The sequence below is a fragment of the Corvus cornix genome, chromosome 6 (assembly GCF_000738735.6).
Source record: "Corvus cornix cornix isolate S_Up_H32 chromosome 6, ASM73873v5, whole genome shotgun sequence".
In the NCBI taxonomy this organism is placed as follows: domain Eukaryota; kingdom Metazoa; phylum Chordata; class Aves; order Passeriformes; family Corvidae; genus Corvus; species Corvus cornix.
In genome coordinates this window covers 12,750,145-12,771,467 of record NC_046336.1, presented here as the reverse complement: position 1 = coordinate 12,771,467, position 21,323 = coordinate 12,750,145, and the positions used below count along the sequence as shown (strand labels likewise).

The following is a 21,323-nucleotide window of genomic DNA, read 5'->3' as shown; positions in this document are numbered from 1 at the left end:
CAGTGGGGCCATGGGCTGGCCTGGCTGGGGGTGTGCAGCAGTGATCTTCCTCTGGGGAAAATGAGGCTGACTTCATAAAGCAGAGCAGTGTCCTAGAGGCAGGAGGGGTTTTCCATTGCTCTCTTCGGGTTCGGATTTCTTTATTTTTTCTTGGTTGCAAAACACCCCTGGTTTAGTTCCGGTTTGGATTCCCCCTGTGCTGTTTTAGTGGGAACTGGGAAGGAGAGAAAGTCTCAGTGAGCTGAAACGAGAACAGTGGGTTCAAGGGAGGGGGACCCTCTCACTAACTCCCCCCATTCCATTCCAACAGAGGTGGCAGCACAACCCTGGACAACTTCCCAGGCAGTGTTGGGCTGGGGAGCTGACACCTCCTGCCCCTGTGTGTTCCTGTACACACAGGTTGCAGAGCCTGGCAGCTCAGCCCTGCTGTCCTGCTGGGTTCTTCCCAACCCTGTCCTGCTCGGGCTCTTCAGGAAACCCCCAATCCATTGGGATATTTGGGGGCTTGCTTCTCAGTCAAAAGCAAAGCACTGCAGGGCAGCAGGAGGGAGCAGGATGCTCCCAAATTCCACAGGGATCCCATGATGTCTCCCCTCCGTGTTCACAGGGCGGCTGCTGGGGGTAAGGAAGAGCCCCAGGGTGACGGGGATACAGGCGAGATGAGTGATGTCCCTCCCTGTGGAGGGGGGTCCCCGATGCACAGCCAGGGCCACCCCCCACCCCAGGGTACTCCCCAGCCATGGCCCCTATGCTTGGTGCCTCAGGTTTGACTGCCCAGCTGTCCTCCTCATCATCATCTTCTTCCTCCTTGGCACAGCTGCAAGAGCAGCAGCTGCCAGCCCAGGCAGATACTAAAGCACCTGTCACCTACTGATGGGGGGGCACAGGCACAGCCCCCACCCTGCAGGGTGACCCCCAAAGGTTTAGGACTCTCCCTGCCATGGGCCACTCTCACCCCACGCCTTCACTGGAGGGACCAGCCCCAAAAGAGTGGGTGCCCCTTGCAGAGCAGAGGGGCCACAGCCCCTCTCTTGACCCCTCATCCAGAAAGAGTCCCCTGGTGTCCTGGGTGCCCCAGCTTCCTGCAGCACCATCAGTGCCATCAAGCCCCATGTGCTGAGGTGGTGAGGAGGGAGGCAATGGCCCTGTGGGTTCACCCCATGGAGCAAGAGGAGGAATGTGTGCCCATGGCCCCACTGGGATACTGGTGTCCTGGGAGGGGAAGCGCTGATGCTCGGGTGCACAGTGGGGTTTTATTGATGGATGGCTCTGTCCTGGGGGGTGGGGAGAGCAGGGGGAGCAGAGGCACATCCATAAACAGCTCGAGTTGTGAATGGAAGGAGACGGATTAGGAGCCAGGTGAAAACATGTCACACGGCGGAAAGAAAAATGAGCAGCTGGGCCAGACCAAATTGGTGTCTGATGAAGGACGTGGGGCCTGGTGGAAAAAGGATCCTGGGGCCGGCGGTGCTGCATGGGGGAGGCTGATGGGGAACAGCTGGAGCCGGACACACACATCTGGTGGAGCAGGGTGAGGGGAGAGGGAACGGCTGCTGTAACCACCGTGCCACCGGCCACCGCACTCAGGGCACGGGTGCAGCTCAGCCCTCGATCAGCACGGCAAGTGGGCTGATGCTTCACTTTCAGGGTGATCCTGGGAAGGGAACACAGCCCCATGGCCCAGCCCTCGGCAGGGATTTACCAGGTGGGATTCAGGCTCTCCTGTGCCAAGGCGTCCCCAGGTGGAGGAGCCACTGCCTTTTCCTCCATTTGCATACATGTAAATAAGCAATCAACATAATGAGGGCAAATACAAACCAGGCTTTCAGTTTGCAACCAAGTCCTATTTTTAACCTTGGAAAAGGGTTTCGGCAGGAAGCTGCAGGCCCTGCCCTGGTACCCGTCAGCACATCCAGCCATGTGGGTGCTCACACTGATCTTTCACCCCAAAACACCGCTGATCCCACGACCACCACAGGTCAGTGCCTGTTGCACTCTGTTCCCGTTACCAAAGCAAACAGAAATCCCACATCTTTGTGGAAAGGTGGACCACACAACATCACACCCTGCCTTGCAGGAGCCTTTTTGGGCAGGTCTCCCACCCACTGAGCCCCAGGTCCCACTTCCAGCCAGGGTGTGCACCCCAGGAATGCCCCCAGCACCTTGGGAGTGAAAGCCCCATGCTTAAACATGAGGGTATATTTAGATAGTGTCAATTTAAGTTTGCACATCAACCTTATAAATATGAAAGCCCATCTCCATGAGATGTTTAAGATACCTCATCAGCCCTTGGAAAATATGCAGGAATATTAATTAGCCAGATTTGGGTATTATCTCATAATGAATAAATGAAGAGACTCACTGCCTAAGATGAACCACTGGTGGCTCATTGGGTTTTGTTGCTTTCTTTTAAGAAAAGTGTGTTTCTAAGGTAATTCACTCATTTTAACCCAGGCTGGCACGGGTTCAGAGGATGCAGCCATGCCAGGGCTGACCAGGGTGGGATATAGCAGACTACTCCATACCTGAAGGGACCCTAAAAGCTGGTGTTTTACACCTCCTGATTTGGCCCCAGCTGGCTGCACTGCCCCTGGGGACAGAGGGACAGGGTTGGAGTCCTGTCCCAGCTGCAGCAGCCTCGGGACCAAGATAGAGGCAGAAAGTGCAACCCCACTTCTCAAAAAAATTATTTTTGGCTTCTTCCCTTCCTGCCCTCAATCCTCATCTCCTGCCCTCCTGCTCCATTCCCCTGGCTGCTTCACTCCGTCCAGCTGGGCCAGGATAGGAACTTCCCAGTTGCTGTAGAAACCCAGATGAAGGACACACTTCAAACGAAAATGCCAAACAAGAAATGGCTTTGTGCACGCCCGGATGGCTGCTTCTCCTTGCCAGGATGCGGTGGCTTTGGGGCCCTTCTTTGGGGCACCCTGTGTGGATGGGGAGGGCTGTAGGGACAGAGGAGGCTCCCTCACAGCCCCAAAAGTTTGTGTTAAGCAGTGAGCAGAGGCTGGGGGTCACTGGGGAAAGCACTTCCAATGTCTCCACCACCCACGGGATGCTGCACTGCAGGATGCAGCCGCCATTGGGGTTTTGACATCCCTGCCAGCTCTGGCACCATCTTCCCCTCTGGTCTTACAGCTAAGACACCCCTGGGACCCCAAGGGGCATCACCACCTGATTTGCAAGATTTTGGGGTGGTGGAGCAGTTTCCAGCTGGTGGGAAGAGGCTCAGGGCTGAGCAGGGGACAGCCGGGCACAGGGTGGGGACACCAGCACAAGCCTCAAGGTCCTGGTTGATGGCTTAGGCGATGGGCCAGGCGGCCAGGTGTCCCATGGGTGCAGGGAAGCGGCAGCAGAGGAGCTGGGTCGGGATGGACCAGCCGGCAGCCGCTGTGGGCCGGAGCCATCCCGGGGCCCCCCCGGCGCGTGGCGGCTGGCGGGGCCGGGGCGGCGCGTGGGTGCGGGGCGCTGCCGGCTGCCGGAGCTGCCATTGTTTGCCTTCAATCAAGATGTTTCAGGCAGAATCAAAAGCACCAACTGGGGAAATCATCATCACAAAAAATCTTGCGCCTGCAAAATAGGTCAAGTAAGACTCCAAAGAGAGAGAGCGTCTGATCTGCATTGCAAGGAAGAATAGCAACAGCTGTGATCTCCAGTATATATGGATGGGCTGGGGGGGGATAAATATATATATCCATGCATATGTATAACCGCTTACAGCTGTTGGGCCGTATGTTCATTAGGGCCAACTGTTTTGGAGGCAGAGGGATCAGCGCTAATCGGGAAAGGGAGTTTATCATCACATTCAGAGGCAAAAGTGTCAGGAGCAACTGCGGCCCCCCCACCCCGCAGCCCACACCAGCTGTGCCGCGCTGAATGCACCCAATTCAGGGCCCCCCCAACCCCCCCGGGCTGCGAGAGCTGCAGCTCCTGCCCCAGCTCCAAAAGCAGCCGCCAGCCAGGCCCAGCTCTCTGCCCAGTCCCAGACCCAAGCACTGTCCCCGCGTGCAGAGGTTGCCACGCCTGTTTCCCCATTCCCCAGACCAGCTCTCCATGCCCATGCCACCAACCCAGCCCCTCACAGTAAGGCCCCTTTGCTTATCCCTGCCTGGCTCTGGCCTCACAGGTGCCAGCTATAAAAATGAACCCAAAATACATATAAATCCTCCTGTCTGACATCAGGGAGGGTGATGGAGCCGGGGCAGGACAGCTGGCTCAGCCACCCCAGGACGTTGAGCTTTGCCTGGTCGGTTGGGACCCAGCTGTCGCAAGCTGGGGACAGCACAGTGTCCCAGCCCACAATGATGCTCTCGACATGGGGGGACCCGCTGTCCCCAGCAGTGTCCCCCTCGGCACGCCAGGCAGAGAAGCATTAAAGCTTGCAGGCCGTGGCTCCCATCAGTAGCATAAAAGGTTGCAAAGCCAAGCAGCAAGAACAACTTCTATTTAAAAATCTCTCTCATCCAGGTGATTTATTTGCAGGGCGTTCCTGCCAGCTCCGAATGCAGCTCAGACTTGGGGCCTAACCCACCTGCCAACTCCCCTTCCTCCCAGGGTTATTTACTCGGGGCTGCGTTTGGCTGCCTGGCTGTGCCACCTGAAGGGCTGCAGCTCGGAGGCATGCGGTCACGGCACGTTGCAAGCAGAGGGGCTCCTTCCAACCTTTCCTCTTCTGAATGCGAATTTTTTTTTCCTTTTCCCATTAAAAAGTATACAGATATTCATCTCGATCAGACAACTACATAGGAAATGCAGAGGGGACACCCCCCAACCCGTGCTGTTTCCAGCAAGCCTTTGACAGCGTCCCCCAGCACGGGCACAGCCCGACCGCAGCTTTACAAGAGTTTTGCTTCCAATCGGTGCTGGGAAGGGAAATAAGTGAACAGATTGCAATAAAAAATCCAACAAGCCCAAATTCAGCCAACTGAGCCCGAAGCTGCCATTTCGGCAGGAGCCAATCACGAGGCTGCGGTGCGCGCTTGTTTCCACTTAAACAAAACAAAATAAAATGAAAAAAAGCTTCAGCCAGCGCCTGGGTGGGTGCCCAGGTGGGTGGGCTGGAGCACGGCCGTGGCCATCGGTCCAGCTGCCCCGCTCTGACGTGTCCCAGCAGAGCACGGCCGGGCTGGGGGCTGCCAACGCGGCGAGAATGCGGAGGCTGAAATATCCGGCTCTGCGGCCACAGACCGCTTCTCTGCGCTGATAAAGGCAGGCGTCCGGGGCTGCGAGGCCGTGAACAGGGAAATACTGGTCAAAGAGGAACAAAAATCTCTGTGTTTTTTTCTCCTGCAGGCTTCAGATTATTATTTTCTTTTTATTTTTCCCCTCCCCACACCCAATCCGCTCGGTTCCTTGTCCTTTCGGGAGCACTAAATTCATCATGTGGATGTAAAGCGGGGCTTGTGCGGGGAAGGGAGCCGCGGTTCGCTCGAGCAGACGCATGCAAGGTCACACGCAGCCTCCCCATAAATTACCGCGTCCCACCGTAAACAGCAACAGGAGAGGGGAAGCGCGGCGGCTTCGGGGGCCGGGGGCCGCAGGGGCCGATACATAACGTTGTGACAAGTCAAACAACTCTCAGGGCGTTCACTTGCCAGAGAAATATTTTTCACATCCAATCCATTAGGCAAACAAGATGAAAAAGTATTTCCTACTTTGCTGAAAAAATACCAGGACTGAGTATAAAGCGTGCCTTAAAAAAAAAAGAGAAAAGAAATTAAGTGTCACCATCTATAATGGTTTTTTTCCAGTGGCTCTGACAGCCTTCCAGGCATCCTGACTGTGCAGGGAGGGAGCTGATGCTTTAAAGAGTTCTAACAGTTTCTCGCTTTTTGGCCCATCTGGGTGTTGCAGGAACAGTAATGAGTCAGATTAGTTGGAAAGCAACAACCTCAGATTTGCTTCCCTCCCTCCAAACCTCCTCCCAACCCCATTTCACTGAACCAAACCCAAATAGTTTGCTGCTTTCCTTTTTCCCCTTCCCTTTTCCTGCCAGGTCAGTGGAGAACGTGTTTCATGACATGCTTTTTTTAATCTACAACATGATTTTTTAAAAAAGAAGATCCTCCCAGAGTTTCCCTTTCTCGCTGGATGACTTCTCTGATAGTTTTGGACAAGTGAAAATGCAAAGGAAAAAGGCTTCCTCAAAAAGGCTTTTGATCACTTCTAGTACCAGCAACCATTTCTGGTGGGGTGACGGGAGCAATGGAAGAGCAGCTTCGCAGACTGACTGGGGGCTCCTTGGGAAAAGACAATCCTGTCAGAAGATGAACCTGCTGAAGAAAAAAGGATCACTCCCAAACACCAGTTGTCTTTCTACTAAATTTTAATTTATTTCCTTTTTTTTTTTTTAACAAAGACATCTAAATTATACACTGAGTAACAACATGACCAGATATTGCAAATATCCCTTTTTGGTGAAATACAAAAAGGGAACATAAAAGAAAGAGCTTGCGTGGACCCTGGCCGGCCCAGGGAATGCAACAGCCGCCACCTTTTGCTTTTGGAGAAGAGTGAGCCTGTTGGAGTGGGCTGGTCTCATCCCAGTACACTTCATAAAAAGAGTCTGGTGACCAGTTACAGTTCTGACACAGAGAGAAGTCATTAACATGCAAGAAACATTATAGGTAGTGGGAAAAATGGGAGAAGGTTGCAAGAGGCTTTGGCAAGCATTCTCCAAGGGCAGGAGAGACATTCTCCAGCGAAGCTGCAGTGGAGGGCACAGCCACAGCTGAGGGAGGACATGAGTACCCACACCCAGCACTCATGGTCAAAGCAGGGGCTTGGACTCAGGTTTTCTGACGTGCCCTTGGAGAATTTCACTTCTCCAGCACCTCTCCCCTCCAGGGAACACAAGGGGGCAGGAGCAGGAGAGGCTTCTTTCCTCTATCGCAAAGCTAGAACCAGATTTAATGATGTGAAAGTGAAGCATGGGAGGGGAATTAACCCCTGTGACAAACATCCCGAGGTCTGTCTGTCACTCGGAGCCTTTAAATCACGGCTGGGTTTCTTCCTACCAGAGGGGCTCTGGTTCAGCCGTGAGTCACCACGGCGGGGTGGGGTTTGATGGGGTGTGTCATCCGGGAGGTCAGGAGAGAGGAACACAACGGTCCCTTCTGGCTTTAAAAATCTGGGAATCGATGTGACGCGTGGCAGAGCTCCACCCATACCAATGAGACGCTTGGTCCCCCCAGCCTCACTTTAAAGGAGGGTGAAGCTGACAGCGCTGGAAGGACGGAGCCCTGAGTGTGCCATTGCCATAAACCAGGGCGGGGCTGAAGGGCTGGCGGAGGGGCAGGGGCTGCGCTGATCGGTGGCGGGCGTTTCTGGCTGGCCCCAGACAGTTGTCCAGGTGGTTTGTAGCCAGGTGCTGCCCAGGGCAGAGAGCCCTGCAGAGGCCATAGCAGATGGAAATACATTCAGATAAGGAGCAGCAAGTGAACAGAACCTCAAATCCTTATACATTTTCACCAGGTTGCACAGAGAAACGTTTACAATACAACGAACATTTACAGCCATCACTGCAGGATGATGTACTTAAGACACGGTCATTTTAACCCTCCACCTCCATTGTCCCAGCACAGCTCACTCTATCACGGTCTTCCTCTCTTACCACCTGGCACAGGAAAACCAAATTAACTACTGGGTTACAGGTGACACTCTGGCAGGTACAGATGCACACAACCAATACGTGTGGCTACACGCAAACTAACAACTGAGCCAGCAAATGTTTCTGGATCCTGAGTTCAATAAGGCAATTTTCCCTTCCCAACTAAAGTGATAGGAAAATTACTACATATTTATTTTGCACACATTTCCAAGTTTAACCAATGTGAGACTTAAAAAAAACAAATTACCCTCCTGGATCTTTTCAGCCCCAGGAAGCCAACTGTGGTACTGGTGGGGTGTCACAGACTAAATTTGCCACTGCTAAAAGAGTAGGGAGCAAGAAAGCATCAACTCAAGTCCCTTGCAAGTGTGAAGGATCAATGCCTGAGCCCCAAAGGAGGCTTTGCCCTGTCCTGCGTGGGCCAGAGGAGAGGCACCCAAGTATTTCCCTCTGCATCTGGTAAGCTATGTGGGCAAATCCAAAGCCCAGGGAATATCTGCCACAAAGCTCCGCCACTCAGCCAGCAGAAGCCTGCCCACAGGAAAGGGTTGCAATTCTTTACATTGCTTGCATCAGGCAAATGCATTTTTTGCAAGGAAAAGTTGATGCTGAGATGAATTTCTCCTCCTTGGACTGACCCAGGAACATGCCATGCTCAAATCTGCAGCGTTCCCGATAAGCCTGCGCAGCCGGGGAGTCACCGAGCAAGCTGCATTTAAATGAACATCTCATCTTATGACTCCTTACTCAATCCATGCAAAGCCGGAGCTGTGTCACTTTGTGTCATTAGCGATTGCTTAACAGCTCACTTGAGCCCGCTCTTCCCCCCCACCCCGCTCCCCAGTCGTCTGGTTTTTAAAGCAAGGCTGTGCTACTCCGGCATGCATGTCCTGCCTCCCTGCTGGAGACAGATGCACTCGGAGGGTGCTGACTCACGGACGCAGGCAGATTAAAGTTGGATTGCTAAAGCAGTTGCTGTCCCAGCTGTCCCAGTGCCCCCAGCCACAGCAAAGACAGCTGAACTACACACAGACCAGCCCTGAACTGCTACTGTACATCCTGATGTATGGGGGGACCTGGAACGAGCCCCAGATGATTTTAGTACGCCAAGCTGTAACACGTAGGCGGCCAGGGGCTGCTTCACGTACAGTGCAGATGTTTGTGCCGTGAGGTGGAGATGTCCAGGGGAAGAGAGGAAAAAAGAGCTGGGAGCTCCAGGGGTGTCAGCCGTCTGCCTGGGTCCATGAGTCAACTCGCTGACGCGTGGTAAAGCCACATGCTTTAGTACATGCAGCTTTCCCCATCCTGCGTGACCGTCCATCTCCAGGAGGTGGAAGGGGTAATGCAGTCCCCAGTCATTCTCTGGCCTTTCGCAGGCAGGCAGCAAACAAAGCTGGCAAGCAGGGCAGTGGGATTATTTTACCATCTGTGCATTAGAAACTGGCCCAGGAGTCACCAAGCTCGCTTCATGCAGGACATGGCTGCTTTGGCGTGCTAATCACTCCCGCTCCCTGTCAGTCCGGGGCTAGATTTGAACTGGGGACGAGGAGGTGGAAACCACACTCTCTTTCCTGTTTCAGCAACTGCGTCCTTTTAGAGGGAAGCCAGCTCAGGGAAGAATGAATGCTCGTTTTAAAAGGCACTTCCCATCTGCTGTTCACCAGGATCCTCACCCTCCACCAGGGCAATCCACAGCTGGCACCAGGTTGGGGGGACCTCAGGCCCTGGACAGCCAGCCCGCTGTGGGGCAGTCCCCCAAGTCCCTGGAAGCGCCAGGCAAGTCATGCTGAGGTGGTGGGGTAGGATGATACATTTTGCACATTTCAAAGAAGGAAACCTGGGACCTGATATCTCATTCTAGAAAGTAATCATGGACTTAATTGCATTTTCCTGCAGAGTTGCCTTAACATCAAGGGAAAATCAACAGGGATTGTTCAACATCAAGACTAATCTCACATATGGAACTTATTGAACGGAGGAACAACGTTTTTGCTGGCTCAAGGTGAAATGCTGGGCTAAATTCTCCTTCAGCTGCGAGAAAAGCCCTAGGCACGCTCATTCTGCATTATTCCAACTGTAAAGAGCTTCAATTACACACATATAACCCTCCTCTCCCTTGTACAGCGGTGTCGCAATGCAACAGTGCCTCCTTATCATCAAACTCCTCTTTTATGGCTATAGGAATATGTGGAAGTCTTCTACCCTTGTTACACAAATGACTCCTTAGCAGCTTTATTTTAAGAAACTACCCACAACTGGTAACACAACTGCATTTTATCTGTCACTGAGGGGAAGCTGTGACTGACACCCGAGCGTGTCCTCAGCAACTCCACGTATAGGGCACTCCTATGCATCTAAGCCACTACAGTAACTCACCACTCCCTCTGCTCCACATCGAATCAGTCTTGCTTCTGCTTACAAACTTGCTTGCTAATCAGACATTTAATACTATTTATGCATAGGGAGGAAATATGTAATTCCTTTATTGGGATTAAAAAAATGATACTAAAGAGCAGGTCAAGTTCCAAATCCAGCAGTAGGTTTAAGCCGATGTTGTTCCCTTTTTTCTCTCTCTTTTTTTTTTTATTTTAAACAGCTGTAGCTGTGCACAGATGGAAAAACATTTGGTCAGAAAGCAGCAAATTAGTGTTTTCAGGCTAGAATTCTGCTCCCACCGCTCCTCCATTTCCATGCAGCTCAGAACGCTTTACTTCTTCTTAGCACTGACATTTTTGCACACCCAGTTCATGCCGTCCTTCAGACAGAGAAAGGTAATGTTAGTCAAGCGAAGGGAGGAGGAATCCCCCAAGCCCACCCCACCACCATTCTGCAAGCACCGTGTTCTGCCTCTTCACTGACCCCCTGCCTGCCCTTCTGTGCCCAAAACCACTGTGGGTTAAAAAAATAAGTGCTTCCTTGCTTGGTAGATGTTGTCACACAGAGGTTATTAAATCTTTCATCTGACCATAAAAAGTATCATCATCTCATCACATCGCTATGTGTAGGTCCTTCGAGGAAGGATCACTTTGCAGACAAGGTATGTCAGTGGCAGATGAAGGCTCAGTTCCAGGTTTGGCTACAGATGATTTGTGTAACCTCGGGCAAGTCATCTTATCTTTGAGACTGGATTTTAGGGGACTGTTTATTATACAGTCAGCCCCCTGTTAAGAAAACAAAATTAAGCTCTAATTCTCCGCTCATCCGCAAACCTTGAAATTCAGATCCATGAAAGTCACTGCAATAGCCGGACCTGGACCTCGCACCCTGTTCCTCAGGGTCCCCACAGAAAGTGGGCCCTCAGGGGTCCCACAGGGGTTCAGTGAGAAGTTATGTAGTCATGTTTTAAGAGGCTGATATAGTCTTTAAGGTATCTCTGTAAAAATGTGTGGGTGACTTCTCTGGCCACTGCAAGCAGGACGGCAACACTTGTGCTGTGAATACCCGATTTGTGAGTTTATTGCTGAGAACCCAGAATGGGACATGCTATTGAAAGCCAAAGAAACACTTCATCTGCTCCTGTCACTTATCCATTAGGGGACATGCACAGTCTCCTCATATTTGTGTCCCATCAAATCCCTTACCTCTATCCTCCTACAAGGTATCTCTGTGGATGGGGAGGCTGAAGGCAAAAGGTAGGGTTTTGGGGATGAGAGGGGAGCAGGACATCTTTGTGTTTGGAAACCAGGCAAATGTCACTTTGGAGTTCAGAGTGGGGGGATTTCACTGTATTATGTTCAGTGGTCATTTTTGTATCATTACAACAGTAAGCTTAGTTAGACCGTAAGAAAGGTCAGAGCTTTTGGGCAAACATCACGGAAGCCACACGGTAGCACTGTTGCTGGTGTCCTATACCCTTGCTCCCAGACTGCCAAAAGGCTGCCAAAGACCTCAACTTCTCCAAGGACAGGTGGCCCAAGGCAGAGTATGGCAGGCCCTTCGGGTGAGCTGACACTCACTGCCGTGCCTCTATGTCGTCCCTCAGCCACAAAGGTGGTGGCCATGTCAGAAGGGAGCTAAAGAGTTAAGAGAGAAGAGAGGGAGTCCTCAGGGCTTAATCAGAATCAGAGAGGTTCTCACTTGAAAATACCAATTCACCTTGATAACTGTGCTATGTGACACTTCTTATCTGAAGGGGAGCAGCAACTTTTGAAATCAGCCCTTGTTGCTGTGTTAAATAAAGAATAAGTGAGCCCAGTTTGTGCTGGGGTGCACATGAGACCCTACACTAATAACACTTCTAACTCTAACCTTGGGGAGGGTTGGTGTCTCCAGTTTCATTTATTTATCTCCCCAGCAGAGATCAGTGTAAAACAAATTGTCTGAAATCCTCAGAGCAAATGGGAAAAGATGAGCGGTAGATTCATTTTAAGGCCCGGTAGCTTTGTGTCTTCCCCTTTCAATAACACTGATAACCTAGGTGTAAAACATGTAATGCCTTAAGCAATCAATAGCATGGTTTAAAGCTTATCACTTTAGAGAGAGAGGGAGCGAGTGATTCCCAGCATGAGGAATGCCAGGGCTTAACAATGGGGCTAGGAGGAGAGGTGTCAAGCCTTTGACTTGATTGTGTGCTTTAGAAATCTGCATGATTGCCTGCAAAGAGTAAAAATAAATAAATAACTAAAAATGCTCCCACAATAGTTTCAGCTTCCCCTGCCTCGGAAGTAATAATCACATTTGCACACATCATGGCATACAAGACAAGCAGAGCTCCTCATTCATTTTGAATGTAGGTTTATTTGCTGAACCAGAACAGCTGAGACAGCTTAAAGTAATAAATATCAGCTGACACCCTCTGCTATTCAGCACAGTAATCCCAGAGACAATACATCACTGCAAAACAACAAACACGCATCCTATCTTCTACCTAATCTGACCACAACCTGAATTCACAGTGATTAAAACTCTGCCTGCTGCCATTGGGGAGCTCGGCAAGGGGAAAGGCAGACCATTGCAGCACCAGCGTGGAGAGGGTCATAAAGCAGAGTTTATGATGGGATTTACCATGGCTGGGAGCCTGGCTGCATGAAGCATTTAACGAGGGCAAAAGAATGACAAAGCAAAATGCAAGAGGAAAGGTGAACTCCAAACACGCTTGAAATATGTAAGTAGGTCACCAAACTTTTAAAGCAGGAATAGATTTTAAAAATTCTCTTATGGCATGAGTTAATTGACAGGAAAAATCATATTTAATTGTAAATATCCCCCTGCCTGACAGTGATAAAGGGAAAATGAACATGTTCAGCTGTATCAAAAAGGTGTATGTGAGATGCCTTCCTCAGCCACGTCTGCAGCTTTTTTGGGTGGGGGGGGGGTGTTGTTCTGCAGTATCCCCAGATGCTTTGGAGAATACCAAATGCAGTAGAAACCAAAAAAACCCTAAAAGGTACATTTACAGTATTTCTACCTATGGTGTGAAGCAGGATGGAGCATTGGTAAGGTAAAGAAATCCAGGGAAGCTGCTACAAACACAAAGAGCTGCTATGGGAAAGGCACACAGGAAGGAGGAAACAGTGCTTGAAAGAGTCAAGTCCTCAAGGAGTCAACTGTTGTCATCCTTTGTCCCTGCACACTCTGTCCCTCTATCTGCATGTTTAAAAGATGGTTCTGTGAAGAAAGTATAATCCCTACAGTAACATTTAGATCTTGATAGACGTCCTTGTGCTGCTTTGTTGAGACACAGAGACATTGGCAGGTACTCTGAGGATCGAGGCGGATACAATATTAGTATTCCAGCCTCAAGTCAACCCTGGGAAAACTGAGCCAGAGAAAGATTTCAGATCTTTCAGCTTTGCCCCTCTTAGCTCCTTAACAAGCAGCTAGTAAACTTTACCAAAGCAAAGAGAGAATCCCAGGGAAGAGGATAACACTCCTCGCAGAGAAATGCTGCTCACACAACCCCGCCTTGCTGCAGTCCCATCTGCTATTGTGCCAAGGGAGTTGTACTCCAACGCCCCTTGGGAAAGTACTGGCAGAGCCTTCCCTGGGAGAAATAAAAAGTCCTGCTTAAGATTAGCCCACTGCTTGCTTATTCTCTGCATTATCAGCTTTGCAGCTATGGGAGTGAAGTAATCTGACTTCAAACACAGTGAACAAGTCCTTTCCACCCCATAAAAAGCCTCGCAATTTCTGCTCCCCTGCAAGCTCAGGATCAGGCAAGGCCACAAACTTGTGACCCCTAATGTGACCTTAAGGACAGCAAAGCTTAATCCTTTCATGTAATCCTCTGTCTGCCATAACAAATTGGGTCAGGCAAGTGCAAAATTCTCAATCTCTAGCATTTTTGGTATGCGTTATTTTAACTGTCACTTTCTTCTCCCTCTGCACAGCCAGGACTGTGCCTTCATTATCTGTTATTTCCTTGCACCTCCAGTGATCACACAGGCTGGCTCTTACAGGCTCCTGCCAGTACATTATCCATTGGTTTTTGATTGGGTGAAAGCTTTTTTTTTTTGTCCTCTGAGACCTTGTATCCCTGATGCAGTACTGTAGGCTCCCTCCTTACCCTACTTAAAAATCAGAAGACACTGCCCTGTAATCTGGAAACATGGTTGCTCTTCCTCAACATGCACAGGCTCTGCCTGCCCCAGGAGAGCTGCAGTCATCAAAACTGGTTTTACATCACATTTACAAGTAGCTCCAGAACCTTGTTAAGATGTGGAAGATCCCCATCCAGCCTGTCCTGGCTAAGACACCTTTAAGACAAAATCTAAGCTCTGCAGATACCACATTGCCAGGGATGGTCCTGTTCTGAATCTCGCCCTTATGAAAGTGCTGAATTGCAGCATAGACTTTACTTGGGTCTTGGGCTTCATTCTCAACTGGGTTGAAACAGCCGGGGAGGAGACAGAGGCTCAGCCCTTCCCACAGTCCTTTGGGCCAGACAGGCTCTGGCATAAACTGGAGAAGTTTAGTGGCTACTCTCAGTTTCACTGGCTTTTAATGATCTCCAGAGGGCCATTATGTTTGGGAGACTCTGGACACAATACGCTGCATCATCATTCTGGAGGACAGTTCCTCGGGGCAGGCTGAACTCCCACTGCCTTGATTGGAGGGAGAATCTTGCTTCAGACAAGAAACAAGCTGCAGAGCACAGATCAGTCCCAAGCCTTAAGTCATGTTTAATATCACACCCTGGCCCCTACATAACACCTCAGCAAGAGAGGAGGCAGCAAAACAGAGGGGTCCTGCTTGCTTTCACACCACCCTGGCTGGCCAGGGTGGAATGTAAATAGCTTTTGCACACCAGGGGCTACAGTTTGAGATCTGGTCACAAATACAACCCCAAGAGAGCCTACGTGGCACCAGAGAGTCGTTGTGAGGCAACAGTTCCCTTATGTTCCTCTGCTGTCATCAGTAATCACCTCCCTCGCTTGCTGTACTCTGTGCCAGGGTCTCGGTGTAGGCTGGTCAGGACTCCGCTCCAGAGGCAGATCCCAGATGGCTGTGGCAAGGAGAAAAGGCTTTCCTGCTTTTGTGACTGGGGCTGAGGGTAAGATCAGACCCAAGCAGACATTTTGCTTGAAAAAGCCTCGATGGCACCATGAAGTCTGATTAACAAGACAAGTGCTGCCCACAGTTACAGTCGGGAGGTAATGAAGTCTTCAGCTGGCATAAGAGGGGCTGCCAGCTGGCATCCAGAGACACTACGTGGAGTTTCCAGTTAACCCAGTCACCTCTCTTCTGAGCCTGCTCAGGACACTGCTAGGCCCTTTTTCCAGAGTCCCTAATGGTTAATTTTAAAAGAGAAGATGACTATATGGATTCCCCCCTTAATTAACAACTTTATTAAATAACCCATTTCAAATAATAGTTAAATTCTCTAAATTTATATCATTCTATTAACCATAATCTAATCTCATTAACCTTGAAATCCCCAGTCTTAACTACCCAGTTCTATACACAATGGTGCTAGCTGCTAAACTAATTAAATGACCTTCAAACTATTTCTCCTTCATGTATTGGCATTATTTATCTTTGCTCATTGCTCTTCTTTGAAGCCGTCACAAACATCTTCCCATACAAACTCTGTTCCTGCATGTGCTCAGTACAAAATATGCCACCACTCTTCCTTGCAAAATCCATCAGCAATGTCTCCAACTCTACCTCAGCTAACACATTCCATCAGCTGTGACGGTTGCAGCGCTCACTCCTTGTCTTTCATGCTGAACACCTGATGCTTCCCAGTCTTCATTTATTTTATTGCCACTCATTGTCACTTCTCAAAGAAGTTCATAAAGCAGTGACTTGAGATTTAACCACATATGGAGAGCTCCTGTTCTGAGTCTCTGGTACCTGTGACCCTGGTGTACCACAATCCTCAGAAACATCTTTCCTAATCTCACTCTTTAAACAAGTTCTTTGATTCTTCTGACATTTGACGTCTCCTTAACATCCCAAGACTGAAGACCATTTCTTCCTAGGCTGATCTGGGTTTAGTTTAAAAGCCATCTCCCAAAACATTTTGTTCAATTTGCAAGGGAAGGGAGTGCTTGACATTCTTGCTGTCTGATATGATAGGGCTGAAGTTATGGCTGAAGAGAAATGTAGGGGCTCTTCTACTATAAGCTATAGAGAGTTTGCAAATTTCCTGGCTTTTCTGCAATAATCATTTATGGAATGAGCTACAGTACTTAGGGCAATGAGACTACCTACAACAAAGTGGGATGTTATCTGGCCTGCATCTAAACTAATTTGTCTAGATAAGCATGATGAACAAAATATATAGGCCTGAAAATACTTTTACTTCGTTCTGGTCTTCTCTTTTCTGGAAGTGAATGCAGAAGCAGATTTCATTTCCCTGGCAGAGGGTATTGGGCTGAGTATTTTACACTACTGGATGATTAGGGATGTGCTGTGCTTCAGGGAGGAGGAACAGTAAGAAGGTGCTGTCAATGGAGAAGTGTGCAGCCCACTCCAGAAAGCTCACAGGCCTGCCTGAGAAGGGAGCACATTTCAAAGCACAGGAACAGAGAGTGACACTTTGTATCATTTACTTCTTCCACATTCAGCACTCATCTCTGAACTTTATCTGTCTCTTTACTGCCCCTTTGCAGCTGGAGAGCCCCCTTGGACTTCCATAACCTAGAGAAGGGCCTGGAGGAGGAAGGTGGCCTATGTTTGCCTGAAACCCTGTCAGCTGCAGCCTCGCTTTCCTAGTCACATTTCTTTGGACTGGAAATTTCAGAGCAAAGATTAGAGCTGAAACCTTTCACAAGACTGGCTACAACATAGCTGAATTTGTAGCTGAGCTAACTAAAGGCCCTTTTAGGGGATGCCATCTACTACATTCAGGTCTAAAAATCAGGTTGAGAATTTTAAATCAGAACTGCTGTACTGGGTCAGACCAACAGTTCATCCAGGCCAGCATCCTCTTTCTAGATGCCAGGGGAAAGGCCATGTAGGAACAGGATCTGCCTTACTCTCTTCTTCCCTCCCAGACCATGGCTTAAGCTGTTCCTCAGTCAAAAGCTGCCTCCAGATCTTAGTGGTCAGTGATTGCCTGCAGCTCCCTTCTTCACTTAAGTGAAGAAATTCACTTAAGTTTTTTTCTGACACCTTTTTTTTTTTCCTGATACCTTTGGTCTCCCCACATCCTGTGCCAATGAGATCCAGAATTTAATTATGCAACTTGCAAAGAAGCACTTATTTTTATTTCTTTTAAACCGTTTTCTGATTATTTCATTAGGAACACGCTTCCTCTAGCAATGTAAAAAATAGCATACAGTCTATCTGGCACTTTTATACCTTATTTTTTAAATCATGGAGATCTTCCCACTCTCTGTTCTCCCTCTTCCAAGATGCTAGTCCTAATTTATTTATTATCCCTGTATACAGATGCCACTGTGCTGATCATTCCTGACAGAGGATCCTCATATCTCTCCTAATTCTGAGCAGATATATGGACCATAACTTTTTCTGATTAGGGTAGTTAAGAGCCTAGAAGAGGTTACCTAGAGAGGATGTGGAATCTCCATGCTTAGAGATACAACTTGACTAGACAACTCTCTCAGCAACCTCCTCTAGACTCAAGTTATCTCTGCTTTAAACATTAAGTTGGTCTAAAGATCTTCTGAAGACCCTTCCACCCAATTTTTTGTTGGATTTTATGATCCTATTGCTACTACTAAAACCTTTTTAAATGCAGCAAGAGACAGAAATTAAGGTCATGTTCAAGGTATGGGTTCACCATGACTTTAACCTGCTAGAAAATATGTTTCTTGTTTGCTTTCTTGTAATTGTCTAGCATTTGAATTTTCCTCTCTGGCCTTTGAGGAGCTCTGTTCCCAAGGATCTGCTTGTGAGTAATGGCAGCTAATTTTGAGTCCATCGTCGTATATGTATAATTAGGATTGTTGTTTCTCATGTGCATTATTTTGCACTTGTCAACACTGAATTTCATCTGCCATTTTACTGCCCACTCAGCATAGAGGGCTGCTTCTGTAACTCTTCATACTCAGCTTGAGATCTGACTATCCTGTATTGCTTTGTAGCATCTGCAAATAAGGATTTACTGAAATTGCAATGAAGATAAATGTCTTCACCATTCTGTTTCTTTAAATATCAGTGAAGGGAGTACTCAGATTTCGAGCTCTGCAAATACTTCATTAATTCAGGAAAGCCTAAGAGTGAAATAAACAAACCTAGGTCCCATTTACATTACAAAGAGCCACTATACCGCAGGAACTGACTACAGCACAGGAGCCCAAGACTCAGCTATTACAGTTCAGGACTGGGACACAGCGCAGGCCCCTCGGTGGGTTTTTGCTGCCTCACATGCTGCCATTAGAAGTGGTCGTTGCTCCATGTGCAACTCTTGCATTTCTCTGGATCAGAAAAATTGATCCGTTTTTCCTCCCTGGCGCCTGGGTTGAGCAAAACACCAAATGACATCAGTAGCAAAGGTAAATCAGATTTCTAGAGTGCACACTCGTACCAGTCAAAGGGTTAATAGTAAAAGACGATTTGTTTTGTGAGAATGATTAACCTGACAACAGTCTCTTTAAAAAAGAAATCAATGCCTTCATCTGGGCCAGCTAAGGGCTCCTGGGTTGGGGGGGGCAATTGCTCTCCCCTTTCCCAGGGATGGAGGGATCCCAAGGGCCCACAGCTCTCCCTTCCCTTTGCACAGGCCCCAAGACACGCAACTCCTCACGTTGTGCACTGCAAGGCTTTGGATGTGCTGACCCTCATTGCTGAGGCAGCCAGTCCAGCCCCACCCTGCAGATCAACAATCCTTACAGATGGCCTGCTGGCACAGCAAGCCTTCTCCAGAGCCTCACCTGTACTCCCTCTCCTGAAAGGGCCGAACAAGACTGGATCTGCCAGACTCTGTCCCGGATTGTGTGGAGGTTCAGTCCTTCGGCAATCTCCGAAGCAGGGGCAGCCGTCAGCAAATCCTGCTTGTTAGCGAATATGAGCACGGGGACTCCACTAAGCTTTTCTTCATCCAAAAGCTCAGCCAGCTCCTATATCATTTACAAGGGAGTGGGGTGGGGGGAAGATGGTGAGAGCGAAGGGAAGAAAACCTTCAACCACCAGTGGTTGTCTCTAATTAGAAATATATTTAGGGCAAATGCTAGAAGAGTGTGTTCCAGTGAAACCTAGGTCTTATTATAAGAGAGCAAAAATGTATACAATCATCTCTGCCCAAGGTTCAAAAACTATTTCTTCCAATTACAGGTTAGAAAAATCTTCATTTTGGTCTGAAATTAGCAGTTGCCTTAAAGGTTACAACTCTATGTTTTACCAGTCTCTGATCCCAGGAGACCAAAACTGATGAAACAGCAAAAAACCATGTAAATTGGCAGTATGAGGAATCTGTCTTAAGTTATTGCCTGACTGGCACTTGTACCTGAGCAACCATTGACACTGGCCCTGATATCTTTGCTAATAATGAGTTTCAAGGGGTTGTTTGAAGTATTAATCACTGCAATTTAAACAGGAGAGGACTTTCCCACCCCCACCACCCCCCAAAATGGAAATCTCCCTCCCACAGGAAAGTGCTGATGTTTTTGAAGGCATTGGTTAGCTAAAGACAAGCTAGATCAGCCTTAATAGCTGGATTTTGGCTCCATATGCGTGGCACGCATTGGGTGGCATCTTAAAAAATGGATTTGTTCATTCAAAACAGGTTGACTCAAAAAGATTTTTTGAATAGCTCAAATCTGAATCTGCAGTGGATCAATGGTGGCTGAAATACTTCATGTCTAGGGTTGTGCAATGGTCTCATGTGAAACCAGCACTCAGTCTCAAGTCACTTCCCTATGGGAACATATGACAAACTCAGCAGAACTTGAACCTGTAGGGACTGCTGGCATTGCAGACAGATGAGTATAGGAGATTTTTGTGGCCTCCTTATTTAGCTAGAAAGTTCTCACACTCTCAGATACTGACATCTTTTATCCACTGAATAGAAACTTCTGGATTAAACAAGTACAGTTGGGGAGATGCTAAACTGCAGTGGAAATACAACTCCACCCCCCAAAAGCAATGTTTGGTTTGGAAACCAGGACAAGAGGATGGAGTTATAAACATAGCTGGCTGGGAATTTTTCAACAAAATAGGTCTTTCATCTGACACGGCTGATTTATTGAAACCAAAAGTGTTTGCGGAAATATGAGGAGGGGTCCAGGCTGACTCTGCCTGACTCAGGCAAGTGCTCTAAGCTGCTGCTTCTTTTCCATCTCTTCTGCCCAATGAGTATTTAATTACTGATATAAAATGTAATAGCTCCAGCAGGGGAAAGGCTCCCCCACCCCTAGAACAACCAACAGTTCTGCTGTTGGGGTGTGTCCATGAGACTTGAGAGGCAAAAGATCAAGTGTCTCCTTCAAATCAGGCAGAACAGAAGGCTTTAATTTACATTTCTGTGGGGTAAACCTATTGCTAGCTATTTTGGGACACTGTCACTTTCTCAATTTTACAAAACAAAGTTTAAAAGTCCTATTTTTGTTCCAACCTAACACAAAAAATGTTACAAAACAGCAAAACTTTGCAAAACGGAAATCATATTTTCTGGCCAGTCCTAGTTCAAAAGTTCTTAGCTTTTTTTCAATTCCATCCAAAAGACAATCAAGTCAATATGATTTCCATTTCAGCTTTGTAAATAAGAAAATAGGATTCCTCAGGGTCTTGGTTTGGCAAGGTTTAAAGGACTTAGAGAAGTCTGTGCTTTCAGTATTAGGCTCCATTTGCTATTATTGTATAACTTTAATGAACACTGTTCTATTTAAACAGAATTAGGCTACCTATTTTCCTTGTTTCAGATCCACCAAAATAATCTGTATTGATGTTGAAAGGCAAGTCTCTTGAAATGCAAATTTCCTTCATAAACAACAAAATCCTCTTCCTAACTTTTGTGAGCAAGGGGCACTCAGAAGCACTGAGTTACTTCAAAGGAAGCTGGGCACAAGTAACTTACCTGACCCGTTTCTTCAAACCTCTTCCTATCTGCACTGTCAATGACATAGATCTGAAAAAAGAAATTACAGGAAAAGTTACTCTTCCCAGAAAACTCTCTTAGCATGTGCTAAAGTGAGCTGAACCTACTAATTATGCTTTTGAGCACAAAGATCCTTGCTGTTATTTGCAGCAAATGTTGACAAAACTTCATGATGTTCTGAAAGGAAACGAACCACCTCTTTTAAAGCTGGGGGAGTGGACAGCCATGTGGGTAGAATCAGAAAGGAGCAGGCAGCAGTGCTGGGGATGC

At 48.3% G+C, this 21,323-nt stretch overlaps 1 protein-coding gene across 1 annotated transcript in view; it reads right to left on the bottom strand.

Moving 5' to 3' along the window:
• Window positions 1-6,307: 6,307 nt before the first annotated feature.
• ARL3 (ADP ribosylation factor like GTPase 3) overlaps window positions 6,308-21,323 on the bottom strand; it is a 30,623-nt gene continuing 15,607 nt past the window's right edge. The window contains exons 4-6 of the mRNA XM_039553846.1: window positions 21,033-21,083; window positions 18,892-19,077; window positions 6,308-10,364 (exon numbers count right to left, since the gene is read on the bottom strand). Of these exons, the coding sequence (XP_039409780.1) occupies window positions 10,317-10,364; window positions 18,892-19,077; window positions 21,033-21,083 (285 nt within the window). The 3' untranslated portion in view covers window positions 6,308-10,316. The remainder of the gene's footprint in view (window positions 10,365-18,891; window positions 19,078-21,032; window positions 21,084-21,323) is intronic.